Genomic DNA, 14,948 nt, shown 5'->3' on the forward strand with positions numbered 1-14,948 from the left:
TGCATTGTTCACGAATAAATGATGAAACTGAATCAGTGTGTTTCTTTAAAAGGTCACAAAGATGTCACGCTGATGAACATGTGTCATGATGTACGGTGTCTGAATGGTGGACATACTGTCCCAGGACTCACTTGGCATAGAGACAGACAGACAGACGGGTAGACAGGCGTCCGGCCAGATCTGGTCTGGGTTTCTTTTGAATGGATGTGGTTGGGAAAGGGTCACGTCTGATCTTGGTGTAGTGCTTTTGAGATCACACAAACCAGATACAAGAATCTGCACTCGTAAATTATATCATTACCTTGAAGTCTCCCTGTAGTCAATCATTGTATCCCTTAAAGCAACAGCAAAGCACTTTTCCTCTTCGGTCCCCCTACAGGTTGGAAGCGGAAATTGTCCATTACCGCTGTCGTAAATAATTTAGCCAATCGCAGCCTCCCGTCACACGCACGCTCGCTGTTTATCCAGCAAATAAACAAAAGCTTTGGAATGAATGATGTCCACAGACAAGCTAGAGTATGTTGCATGATTTTATGAAAGTATGATGTAATGCGACATCAGAAACGAAGAAAAACTAAATAATGACTGTTGTAACGCTTGTCGTAAAGCAAGTCAAATTTTTTGTTTCTTATGTCTCATTTGAACTACAGAAACGTGACCCGATCTGGCAAACTTGCACAATGCGGTTATAGCAGATATAGGGACGCAAAGCGAACGCAGAAGTGCCGTTCACCCTGTTACGAGTTTATGAACCACTGAAACCATTTTGGAAACCTTATTTTAAGATAAAAAATTATCTTTACTGTTGCTTTAAAACTCATCTTTGATCACTAAAATTACATTGTTTAAATGTTTTTTTCCTTGAAAAAAAATGTATTCATGCCTTAAAATATCTTGAATGTAACTCGACACCCTTGCCTCATTTAGTATACGCGGTTCTATGAATATGCAAATGAGCCCCGCCTCCACTCACTCACTCACTCACTCACTCAGCTCAGAGATCCACTGGTTGACGATCACACGTTGATCTGATTGGTTACAAGGTAGTTTGTGACGTCAGAAACACCAGCGATTTCAAAGCGTGTGTTTGAGACTGTCTTTGGTTCACTGCAGTTTTAAGGAGGAAATACTCAGCAATGGTGTCGACTTATGAACTTACACATGGTTTGTCTTGTGTAAAAAACACCACACAGACACATAAACAACATTAAAAACTGGATTTTCAACACAGGGGGACTTTAATTATATTTATTTTATGATATTTATGCACTACTATTCATAAGTTTGGAGTAAGATTTAGTTGTAAGTTTCTTCTCACCAAGAAGAAGTTTATTTGATAAAACATTTTTTTTATTATTATTATTTAAAATGATAGGAGATATGAAAAACTGCTGGTTTTGCTTATAATTGGTCTTTTTAGATTCGGTGCGTCATACAGAGTCGAACAATACCCAATTTTCCCATGTTAACCATTTTGGACATTGACCATTGTGAATTGTCGTAAAATGCTCTATTTTATGAATGCATTGGCGTAGGAGCGTTACAAAATTCAGTGTGTGATAGTACTCAAAAGGTATTGTGGTCAAAAACTATAATGAAATCTCAAAAAACACTAATAGCTTTTGATTAGTCAAGCCTAATGTCTTGAAAGATTCCTTTGATGGAATAAAGTTATGGATTTCATGTCGATGGACAAAACTCTATTCGTTTACCACATCAACGAATTAGATGGCATGATGCCAAGCTGCATCTGAGACTGTATCTCTGCAAGGCTTTGGCATATTGATACCAAAATTGGTGCGTGTCATTGCCTACCAACACTGACCACACCACGCAAATTTGGTGTCAGCGCCACCTTTTGGTCAAAAGTAATAAGCAATTATGTCTCATCGAAAGTGATTGTATTTATGTTTTTGTGTGTGGAATAGACTGATCAAAAGAACAGTTTTTCTTTGAAATGGAATCTTTTATAACATTATAAATGTCTTTAGTGTCACTTTCAATCAATTTAATGTGTCCTTGCTGAATAATATTATTTATTTATTTAAAAAAAAAATTGCACTGAGCCCAAATTTTGAACGGTAGTGTATATTTAGATTTACAAATTTTTCAAATTCTTATATCACTTGAAAAAGAGGAATACAGTGAAAGTGATTCATCAAACACCAGACGAAGTACTTCCTATAGGAAGTGTGTTTTTGATTGCCAAAACCTCTTAGCCTGCAGAACAAGTTTGAGCGAGATGCCGTCACATCTTGCCACGATGAAAAATGGCAACAGCCATAATAACATATTGGGCATCTGGTGTGAATGAGAGTCTTAAGTACACAGGGCTCAAGGACAGATGTTCCCGCGGCTGTGGGCTTCGCTCTTCCTCCTCCCCAGTTGTTGTGAATCAGGTGGACTCATTTGTAATGCTTTAGGTTTATTGAAGTGCTGAAGCTCCGCAGAGGTGTTGTGCTGCTCTAGTTTCAAGAGCCACCTCCTATTGGATGCATTATGCGGTTTGGTAGTTTATCTTTTGTTGCTAGACTGTTCTAGATTGTCTTATTTGACCAGGGATTCACACACTTTTTTTTGTCTGCTGAACCCTCGTGAGCTAAAATATGTACTCGCTTGTTCATGGTTCTCTCATGGAGGTTAATGGTCACGTGACATGCACACAAACAAACAAAAATATTTTAGATTTTTTAGTACGTGATTTATTTTGATTGCTTTTTTGGGGGGATTTATTTATTTTAATTTAAAGATTTTTGACTATTTTATTTTAAAAATATTTATTATAGTTTTACATTTATATGATTTAATTTAATTTCTTTTATTTTGATTGTTTTTATTTGGAAATTGTTGATTTATTTATTTAATCCTGCATTCTTATGATTTTAATCATTTTTAGCGAGTGTTGTATTTTGACCATTTTATTTAAGAAATATTTATTATACTTTTATATTAATATGATTTAATTAAATTTAGTAAGTATCTTATTTTGATTGCTTTTATTTGTAAATTATTGATATATTTATAAAATTTTATATATATTTATTTATTTATTTAATCTTACATTCTGATGATTTTAATAATTTTTAGTGAGTGTTTTATCTTGGTATTATTGAACCTTTAAAATGTTTATGATTTAAATAATTTTTAGTAAGTGTTTTTAATTTGATTGCTTTTATTTTGAAACTATTAAAATCTTTTATTCCGATGATTTTAATTTTTTTTTATTTTTTTTTTTTATCAGATTTATTATAATTTTACATTCTCATAATTTAATACATTTTTGTAAGTGTATTATTTTAAATGTTTGTATTTGGAAATAGTTTATTTCAGTTTTAAATTATTATATCAACACTTTTTAGTGTCACATTCTGACATTTTAATTTGTAAAATATTTATTTATAATTTTACATTTATATATTTTTTTTAAATTAGTAGGTGTTTAATTGAATTTATTGTTTTATTTCAATAAAGGGACAAGCTGAAATTGCTTAAGCATCATAAAATGGCTATGCTTCTAATAAAGATGTGGTATTATATGAACTTTCCATAAAACGGCTGTGAAAGTCTCATATTTGGAAGCAGGATTATGAGTTTAAATGATAAATGCATGTATAGTTGCTCTGTTACGGGCCAATCGCTGCTCCTCTGGCCTGTCACAGTTGAAATGAGCCAAAAAGCGTCTGAATATCACCGAGACAGACGTTTGCCGTGACACATCCACACTTTAGTGACGGAGGAAATGGGCCAATTAAGGACAGCTTGCTCAGACCCTGCATGGGGTTAATATTCAACTCCCGTAATTAAAAATAAATTACACTTTTCCTGGATAACTATTCAAACTGTCTCTGTGTTTCTGACGTGCCACAGACTCCACGGCTGCGTGTCTCTCTCCGTTTTCTTTTTTCTTTTCCAATTCCGCAACATCTGGTGCAGTGACTTCTGCACGTTCCTCAGCACAAATTGATTTTGGATGCAGAAAACGGCAGCAGTTTTTGTGCGCGCTTTCTCTTCGGAAACTGAGGTGTTTTGTGTCATGCTGTTGTTTTAAGTTCAAACAGGGTTTTAAATCTATATTTAGATGCATGCTTTCACTATGCCTTTACAATAGTTTCCTAAAGGCTTAGCTTTCCGTTCAGTAAATGATCTTAACCCTGTAAATCCCTGTATATGTTATCTTATCTGATACATTAGGCTTTATTGCTCACATAATCTGATATAATTATGGGGAATATGGAGGTCAGTTTTATTCTGAGCACAAACTGAGCAATAATATGTTATCTGGTCCAGATGCTGATATTTATATGGTCGGCGCTCAATATCTACCAATAATATGTCTTATGATCATAATAGTTTTATGATCAAAGCTCTGTAAAACATATAATGCAATGCTATAATACAATGATGATTGAGAGATGACATTATTTTTCTATTAAATGATGTCTGGATAATTATGTAACATGCTTCAGTTGAAATATTACTAACAATATCAAAGTTATTCTTACTTTTACTTGATAAAAATCTAATTTGACAGCAGAAAGACGTGTGAAGCACGAGCTGAAGGACGTTTGTACAATTACACTACAAGACTTTTACTTGCTATAAAAGTATAAACTCTCAATCAGACACAGAAGGACTGGAGATTAAGTTTTAAGATCATGTTGATCATTTATTAATTTATGTGTCAAATCTGATACAATATATGGGGTTAATATGACTTCATCATCAGGCATTGGCCGTATATGCATTCATATTTATAATGCTTTCTATTGTCTTCTGTCTCCTCAGGAGAGTACATAAAGACGTGGAGGCCGCGGTATTTCTTGCTGAAGAATGACGGTACGTTTACGGGTTATAAGGAGCGACCGCAGGACGCCGATCAGCTGGAGACGCCGTTAAACAACTTCTCAGTGGCCCGTGAGTCTCTCATCCACACCTTACCTTTACTAGAGCCTGAGATGGGGACGCATGTGTGGAAACACACTACTATAGCTATTTCTGTTTATATATTGCTATGTGAACAATAACAATAAATACGGGTAATATGGGACTATTTTATGATATGCATTATGTAGGATTCTACCATTGTCACATCATCTTATCACATTGCATGCTTACTTGAGTGCAGTATTATTTTTTTTTATAAACAAAGTTATTTTGCATTTCTTTAACAAAATTGTGTGTAAAAAAAGTCTTAATTTTTGACAGACGAGACGGAGATGATAGAAAATTGTATGGAGTATAATTTCAGGTTAATTTGCAACATTATACATAGTTTTTTGCACCTTCTTAGTGTTTATTTTTGTACAATCAGTAGCACATTTTAACTTTTGTGAGAAAAAATGTATTATTAATGTTTAAAATGGTACTTAATATAATTTCATCATCATTATAAGTAATTTTTTGCACCTTTTAAGTATATATTTTTGTAAAAATCTTTTTTTTTTCACAAAACAAAATTGTGTAAAAAAAAAAAAGTACATTTTTACAAAGATCTTTAAAATAGTATTTAATATAATTTTTAGGTTAATTTGCAACATAAGTAATTTTTTGCACCTTCTAAGTATTTATTTTTGTTAAAGTTTCACAGACAAAACAGAAATGTTTTAAATAGCATTTAATATAATTTCAGGTTTATGTGCAATATTATAAGTCATTTTTTTAAATCTCCTAAGTATGTATTTTTTTTTTGTAAATAAGAATTGTTTGACACATTTAGATATTTTAACAAAATTTTGTGTAAAAAAAAAATCTTAATTTTTGACAGACAAAACAAATATGATTAAAATTGCATCTAAAATAATTTCAGGTTAATTTGCAACATTATTAGTAATTTTAACCCTTTCTCAGTATTTTGGTAAAAATCGATTGACAGATTTAGCATTTTTGTAACATTTTGTGTAAAAAAAAAAAAAAAAAATCTTAATTTTTGACAGACACTGAATTAAATTAAATTGAATTTAATGTAAGTTCTGGTTTATTTTTGCACCTTTTTTATTTTCTTAACTCGATTGACACATTATGTTTGATAAACGGCACTGAAAAAGCAATGAACACAATGGATTATTTGGATATTAGACTAATGTTGCGTAAAACTTTCGAAACATCTTCAATTGACACAAACGATCATCCAAAACTATATTCCGTGCATGCGTAATCTAACACATCACGCATGAGTGGACGTGATTTTATTCTTTTGCTCTTTCGACGCGAGGTCACGCGAGCTTCCATCTGACCTCCATCAACACCAACAGTTTTATGTTTCCTCGAGGGACGTGCAGAACATATTAAGCATGTTTTGGGCCTCTTCTGGAGTCATACCTCAGCAGAATTTTCCCAACAAGCCCCGCCATCCCTGAGAAAACTGTTGAAATGATTGAACAGACTAATTAGACAGCCATAATGTTTGTTCAAGAGAACGCTTCCTCGCTGACACTTGTGAAATATAGTGGTTATTAAGTGTCTGATCCTCATTATTTATCTCTCCGCTGATGGAGGCTGTGGATGAAGCCCGGTTGGATCTCAGTGGTGGTCTCGTCCCGATCCTCCATCTCCACGACAGGTCTCTTACGTGACACATGTCTCCTCCACGCTCTCTCCTCGACATATGTTTGTGGGAAAGCGCTGGCAGAGTCACTGCTGGATAATTGTGCTTTGTCGCGCTGAAACCATAAGTTTTACTCTTTGAGTGAGCATTTTTGAGGGCAGAGAACACAGACACAGCTTATTTCGGCTTCTCTCGGAAAAAAGACGTGAGTTTGAGGTTTTAACAACTGATGACATTCCTGTTTTCCTCAGACGCAGTTGCGCATTCATAGTTTGCATTGCAGAAGCATCCGTGTGGGAAAGGAAAACACGACCAGGTTATGTTGACATCAGATTGTCGTCATTGCGGTTTGACAACCATATTTTAGATGTAAAACTTCATTTCTGACATTGCGACACCATTGTGAGCAAGTGTTACGAGTAAACAACATTATTACACACTCGATTATTATGCAGAATGACAGAAAATGAGAATATGTGCACATTTTTCACTGTTTTAGATGGACGTCTTTGGCCGTTGCGTCACGTCTCGTGTTTTTTTTTACACCGTACGCCATGAGCTTTGCGTTTTTAAGATGCCATGTCAAGTTAAATATAGTTTTAAATATAATAAAAATGACAAAAACGTTTCATAGTTTGCATTGCAGAAGCATCCGTGTGGGAAAGGAAAACACGGCCAGGTTATATTGACATCAGATTGTCGCCATTGCGGTTTGACAACCATTTTTTTTTATGTAAAACTTCATTTCTGACATTGCGACACCATTGTGAGTATATGCTAAGAGCAGAGGTGTAAAGAAAGTAAAAGTCCTGCCATATGTTTATTCCACCCATGAATTCATCAGCTGATTTCACTCATTAGTTCTCCTGGCTGAAAAACTGCTAATTAGCAAATCCAGGACTTTTACTTTCTGAACCTGGACTTTACTCCTCAGGTTAAGAGTAAAAAACATTATTACACACAATATTAGTGTCGATTATTATGTAAAGTGACAGAAAATTTGAAAATATAAGATGGACGTCTTTGGCCATTCGTCACGTCTCGCTGTGTTTTTTTTTTTTTTTTATGCCGTGAGCTTTACATTACATTACATTTATGCATTTCGCAGACTCTTTTATCCAAAGCGACTTCCATTGCATTTCAAGGTCCACATTTTACATTCTTATCAGTTCTTGCTTTCCCCGGGAATCGAACCCATGACCTTGGCGTTGCAAGTGCCAACGCTCTACTTTTTCAGCAACATGAGCTTTGCGTTTTTAAGATGCCATGTTAGGTTAAATATAGTTTAAAAAAATTCAAAACAGAAATTGTTTAATACTTCTGGAAAAACATATAGGGCCCTATTTTAAGGATCTGAAACGCGAAACGCAAGTAACTTTGTGGGTGGATCTCGGGCGCTGTTGCTATTATACCGGCGGGATAAATGACTCTTGCGCCCGACGCAAATCTAAAATGTGTTGGTCTGAAGTCGCTTCATTACTCATAGGTGTGGTTTGGGCGTAACGTGAAATAAACCAATCAGAGCGTCATCTCACATTCCCTTTAAGAGCAGGCGCGCTTGTTCCATGGCGGTTTGCTGTTATAACAGTGGATTTGCCAGACGCACACCAGGAGCGGTTCACAGCCGAGGAGACCGACGTTCTCGTCAGGGCCGTGAAACACAGAGAAGTTACATTGGGGATGGAGAAACACACCCAAATTAGCTTCGGTTAAACAGGCGTATAATAATTTGGGTAAATGTGTAAGCTAGATTTATGCCTATTTTTTCACATCTTCAATATTTTTCCTTGTAATAATGTTTGATTTGCAAAAATGTGAACTGCTGTGTCTGTGTAGATGAGAGAAGTAAAGTGTGTGTGTGTTGTGCACACGCTACATTATGGCCAAGCATGCGCCCTTAAAATAGCATCTGAATAACATGCGCAACGCAACACTGACTTTAGACTAGGTTTCTCCTGGTCTGTGGCGGAATTGTTTTCTGAAACTGCAAAATAGCACCAGGGAACGTTTGCGCCGGAACACGCCTCCTCTTTTCGCTGAACCGCCCCCGGGAGCGCAAGTTCATTCCCTAATTTACCGACGTGCGTCTGTGGAGGGAAAAGTCCGCTGTGCGTCGGGTGCAAAATAGGAATGTTACATGCGTCGCTGTGCAAAGTCAATTGCGCTGGGTGCGAGATAGGGCCCATAGTTTTTAAACGATTGGTGGGTCTAGTGACATTTTGCTCGACCCCAAATGAATTTAGTGAATCTGTAAACGCAGCCCCTAACGTGTCATTTGAATTATCTACGTGAATGCTAAAATCTCCAACAATAAATGCTTTATCGACGTCCTGTTTTCTGAGGAACATTAAAAATATCTCTATAAATTGTTGCAACGTCTCCGCCACGACCAATCAGACGAGGCTCGTGTTTATACAGTAGTGTGATGGACTCATTCAGGCCGAAATAATCATTTGCTTTAAGCCAGGTTTCAAAAAATATCTTTAGTTTTCAACAAACATGTGTTTCGCTCTCTCTGACGGGCGAGCTGAAAGGTTCTTCTTCTGCATGCTGTCAATAGGAGAAGATTTCGTTTCCTAAAACCTTTAAAGTGGAATCAGATGTTGAACGTTGTGTAAAGTTCGTGTCTGAGTGTGTGCAGCGCGAGTGTGTGCACCTGTCCTGCTCCCTACTGAGTGTGTGTAATGCAGTGCTGCAGAAACACACAGATAAAGATAAATGATTGCAACGGTCATTTCTCTCCCTGTCCGTGTCTCTGGTGTGGTTTTCCCGGGATGTGTCCAGAGTGTCAGCTGATGAAGACGGAGCGGCCCAAACCCAACACATTCATCATACGCTGTCTGCAGTGGACCACTGTCATTGAACGCACCTTCCATGTGGAGACGCCCGAGGAACGGTCAGACACACACACACACACACACACACACACACACACACACACACACACACACACACACACACACACACACACACACACACACACACACACACACACACACACACACACACACACACACATATCTGTATATGTGACCCTGGACCACAAAATCAGTCACAAGGTTTATTTTTTTTGCAATTGAGATGTATACATAATATGAAATCTGAATAAATAAGCTTTCCATTGATGTGTGGTTTGTTAGGATAGGACAATATTTGGCCGAGACACAACTATTGGAAATCTGGAATCTGAGGCAAAAAAATCGAAACATTGAGAAAATCTCCTTTAAAGTTGTTCATTAATGTTCTCGATTGTGCAGCATTCACTCACAATGTTTTATATATTTACGGTAGGAAATGTTCAAAATATCTTCATGGAACATGATCTTTACTTAATATCCTAATGATTTTTGCCATAAAAGAAAAATCGATAATTTTGACCCATACAATGTATTGTTGGATATTGCCACAGATAAAACCGTGCGACTCGAGACTGGTGACGTGATCCAGGGTCACATATGAGCTCTTATCAAGTCAGACTTTTAACGCTTAATCTACAGTGTGCAGAACAAGGGTTATTATATACACTACTGGTCAAAAGTTTTGGATAGGTAAGATTTTTAATGTTTTTAAAAGAAGTCTCTTCTGCTCACCAAGGCTGTATTATTTGATAAAAAATACAAAAAAATAACTGTAATATTGTGAAATATTATTATAATGTAAATCATCTGTTTTCTATGTGAATATATAGTAAAGTGTAATTTATTCCTGTGATCAAAGCTGAATGTTCAGCATCATCACTCCAGTCTTCAGTGTCACATGATCCTTCAGAAATCATTCTAATATGATGATTTGATGCTCAAGAAACATTTATGATTATTATCAATGTTGAAAACAGATGAATAGAAAGTTCAAAAGAACAGCATTTATCTGAAATAGAAGCTTTTGTAACATTAAACTCTACCGTTCAAAAGTTTGGGGTCAGTAAAATTTTTTGGGGGAAATAAATAAATATTTTTATTCGTCAAGGATTAATTAAATTGATCACAAGTGACAGTAAAGACATTTATAATGTTACAAAAGCTTCTATTAAACATTATACATTAAAATTGAAAACAGTCATTTTAAATTGTCATAATATTTAACAATATTACTTTTTTTTTTTTTTTTTTTTTATAAATGCAGCCTTGGTGAGCAGAAGAGACTTCTTTTAAAAACACAAAAAATCTTACCGATCCACAACGTTTGACTGGTACCTCACAGGCCATTTGTCAGAAGAACCAATAATAATTGTAATCTGAAAATCATAAAAGAAGAAGTGTTTTGCATGTTGCCTGTTGTTGCAGGGAGGAATGGACCAAAGCCATCCAGACTGTGGCGGAGCGTCTGCAGAAGCAGGAGGAGGAGATGGAGACGCACATGGAGACCAAACCTCCACACAAAGTGGTACTTTTGCTTATTAAATATTACGGTTGAGAAAATATTACTGCAACTTCAAGAGATACGGCAAAAGGAAAGAGCTCATATTATGATTCATGCACATCTCTTTCTTTCTTTTTCTTTTTTTTAAACACTCCTGTAAACTTGATCAAGTATTGCAGACTGAAGTTAACATGTGCAACAATTTTTTTAAATTATGAAATTAATTGTATTTTATATTGTAAATGTATTTTACTTCGCTGATATATCTTTCATGATACTTATCAATATCCACCATTTATTTCTATAACACAGAAAAATATATTAAAAACACTATTTTGTTTTAAAATATATATAATTAAAAATAATAAAATATAAAAAACATATTTTTAATTATTTAGGACAATAAGCGCAACATATTTTTTAGAAATATAAATTTTATGCACTACTGTATATTTGAGTTAACTAATATTTTTTCTTTATCTTTCATGATACGTATTGATATTCACGTCTACAATATGCCCCATTTATTTCTATATTGAATTAAAAAATATTAGAAAAAAATTATTATTGTTTAACATTTTCTATTTTTTATTAAAATAATAAAAATAATAAAATATTTTTTAAGACAATAAGTGCAATGTATTTTGTTTTAAATATGAAATTAATAAAATACATATGAATTCAATAATATTTTTTTCTTTATCTTGCATGATACTTATTAATATTCACCTCTACAATATGCCCCATTTATCTCTATAACAGTAATGTAATATCATATGTGTGTTCACATATCTTAAAATCATGGTTTGTCTTAAAGCATATTAAAAACACCACACAGACAAATAAACAACATTAAAAGCTGGATTTTCCCCACAGGAGGACTTTAAATGAGCAAAGACTACAGTAGGGTTAACGTGTTTTAAACTTAAACGTTCAATGTGTCCAAACTGATTTGTCTTCAGCAAAAGAACCTCATTAGTTTGTATATGAAATGTCAGCATGAGGACCGTTGTGCACTTGCTCTGTATCAAACATCAGTTCCCACGCTCACATTTCTGGCATTCGTGGCATTTGCAGCAGTTCAAAGGTCAAACACAGATCCGTCCCGTCAGTGTCGTGTCAGTATTTTTGAGTGTAACTCGTGCAGGTGTGTGTCTGCTGACAGCTGGTGTGTGTGTGTGTTGCAGACTATGCATGACTTTGAATACCTCAAACTCCTGGGAAAAGGCACTTTTGGGAAGGTGATTCTGGTGAAGGAAAAAGCAACGGGAAAATATTACGCCATGAAAATCCTCAAGAAAGAAGTGATTGTGGCCAAAGTGAGTAACAGCTGGAAAAATATAACACAACTGAGAAATATTTGACTTCTGAGTGTGTTTGCTCGAGTGTGTGAGCTAATTCTGACAAAGCCTCCTTTAGTTAGTCACTGTAAAACAATATTGTTGGTTTAACTTAAAGAAAGTAAGTAACCTGGTGGCCTTCAAATTTTACGTTCAGTGAAATAAAAAAAAATAGTTAATACAATGAAGGAGATTAGTTTATTCAACAGAAACTCAAAATATTATGTTTTCTGAACCACATAAATGATGACAAAAAAAAGAATTTTTTTTGTGATTTACAAATCATGAAAATATTTTTTTACAGTGCATGTATAAATAAAGTAAATAAAAATGTTGAAAGTGTTCTGTCAGGTTTAGGCTGTTAGTTTGGTTATTTAAACACAGTGAGTTTTTTAATGTTTAATCATCATTCCCATACTTGCATGTGTGCGAGTTCAACACTACTGTTATTCTAACGTGTTGAAGAATGATGTGTGTTTCAGGATGAAGTGGCTCACACACTCACAGAGAACCGTGTGCTTCAGAACTCCAAACACCCCTTCTTGACGGTGAGAGACTCTCATGATCTCCTCTTCTTCTTCTTCTTCTTCTTCTTCAATACCCTCTCATCTCAAGCACGTCTGCCTCTGTTTATCCATCCACACAAAGCCTTTTAGAAGAGTTCAAGCTTCTTCTTCAGATTGAATAATGTCGCCCGTTTCCACTTCCTTCACCAGTAAATAGCAAACGTTTCCTCCTAGATCATAAACTGTAAAATATGTTTGCTTTCTTGCTATTTTAGTCTTGTTTTCCAGTACAACACTGAAAAAAAGAAAGAAAAAAAAGTTACATTTACTTAATTTTTCTTTGGCAGAAGTTTCTGCACGCATATTTTTGAAGTAAATTCCACATATGGAATTAAGTAGACTCTACTTAACTAAGTTAAGTGAAAGTGACAAAGTAAATAAGTTATTTTAACTTGGCTAGTAAAAGGTTGAGTAATATCCATTTAGTTGAAGTTTCCTTTCAACTGCAACTTTTTGTCAAAAGTTAAGATTTTTTTGTTTGAAATGTTGAATTGAGTACAAATATGCAAAAATTAGCTTGTCTTACAATCGTAAAAAAAAAAGTCTTATTCCCCATTAATTTCCTAAGGTGATCATTTTTGACTGTCATTTCACAATAATTTTACTTTTTATACAGCATATATGCAATATACAGCACTTTTTGCATGTGTCATTAAATAACAGAAATACTGAGGAAAAACATCACTTTTTGCATAATTATTTAATACAATGTTGGATGGAAAACAGTAATGAAAATCTTTTGTAATATCATGATGTAACCGCTAGATATCTGTGTAGCCCTATTTATAAATATATTAAGGGTTGTGCAATATAGTAACTGAGAACAGTGTTTTCAGACATAATTACTTACTTTTATTACGTAGGTTTGCATTTGTGTATTGAGACCTATTTAGACATCATCAACTTTGTCAAAAGTTTTGAATTTTTTTGTTTGAAACGTTGAATTGAAGTACAAATATAAGGTAAAAACATCTTATTCCCCATTAAATTCCTATAGCGATCATTTTTGACTGTCATTTCACAATAATTGTACTTTTTATACTGCATATGTGCAATATACAGTACTTTTTGCATGTGCCATTGAATGTCTTTATCATTAATATTTCATATAATTATTTAATACATTGTTAATTGTATTAATGTGAATGTTTTGGCATGTTTAGGGTCTGAAATACTCCTTCCAAACCCACGACCGGCTGTGTTTCGTCATGGAGTACGCCAACGGAGGAGAGGTGAGGCTCAGATCTTCTCAGACCACAGCTTGACATGATCATTACGGTTCTAAACGTTCCTGTGTTCATTCCCTCCGGCAGCTTTTCTTCCACTTGTCCCGGGATCGTGTCTTCTCGGAGGACCGAGCACGCTTCTACGGGGCCGAGATCGTGTGTGCGCTGGATTACCTGCATTCAGAGCGAAACGTGGTTTACAGGGACCTGAAGGTCAGGGGTCACCGGTGCATTTCACATGCAGTCAAACCACAAATTATTTGGTCACCAGATATAATTTTACTTTAGATATTTTTTTACTAGTGTGTGCAGGACACTATAGTTCATTTATGTAAGTGAGGAGAGCAAAATAAAGTAAACTGTGACATATTCAGGGTTTGAAATGAACTTTTTGGCTAATACATTTTTAAGTTACCGGTCATTCAGAACTTCGACTATTCCCCAAAAAGGGGGGGCTATAGCTCGGCTTGTGTTGTTTCCTCTTTTATTTTATTCGACCAAAAATGAAGAGTGATTTTGGTAAAAAAAAAAGAAAAATCACTACATTTTTGTCTTTTTTTTTCAACAATATTGCTTGATTATTTCGTCACAGTTTTCGTTTAATGAGGTTGGTGTCGTCTCGTCTTAGTCATGGATAAAAGGTCATCAACGAACGTGTGTGTGTGAGTGAGTGAGTGTGAGACTGACTGAGTGTTTGAGAGTGTGTGTGTGTGTGTGTGTGTGTGTGTGTGTGTGTGAGTGAGTGAGTGTGAGACTGAGTGTTTGAGAGAGTGTGTGTGTGTGTGTGTGTGTGTGTGTGTGTGTGTGTGTGTGTGTGAGTGAGTGAGTGAGTGTGAGACTGAGTGAGTGTTTGAGAGTATGTGAGTGTGTGTGTGAGTGAGTGTGAGACTGACTGAGTGTTTGAGAGTATGTG

General features: G+C 35.1%; 1 protein-coding gene across 1 annotated transcript in view; it reads left to right on the plus strand.

Annotated features, from left to right (window-relative positions):
• Nucleotides 1–14,948, plus strand: part of akt1 (v-akt murine thymoma viral oncogene homolog 1) — a 56,244-nt gene that overhangs the window by 27,529 nt on the left and 13,767 nt on the right. Inside the window, exons 3-9 of the mRNA XM_082143822.1 lie at nt 4,786–4,914; nt 9,329–9,440; nt 10,828–10,927; nt 12,091–12,222; nt 12,726–12,791; nt 13,973–14,041; nt 14,123–14,248. Of these exons, the coding sequence (XP_081999948.1) occupies nt 4,786–4,914; nt 9,329–9,440; nt 10,828–10,927; nt 12,091–12,222; nt 12,726–12,791; nt 13,973–14,041; nt 14,123–14,248 (734 nt within the window). The remainder of the gene's footprint in view (nt 1–4,785; nt 4,915–9,328; nt 9,441–10,827; nt 10,928–12,090; nt 12,223–12,725; nt 12,792–13,972; nt 14,042–14,122; nt 14,249–14,948) is intronic.

This window comes from Leuciscus leuciscus, assembly GCF_965113295.1.
Source record: "Leuciscus leuciscus genome assembly, chromosome: 17".
NCBI classification, from domain to species: domain Eukaryota; kingdom Metazoa; phylum Chordata; class Actinopteri; order Cypriniformes; family Leuciscidae; genus Leuciscus; species Leuciscus leuciscus.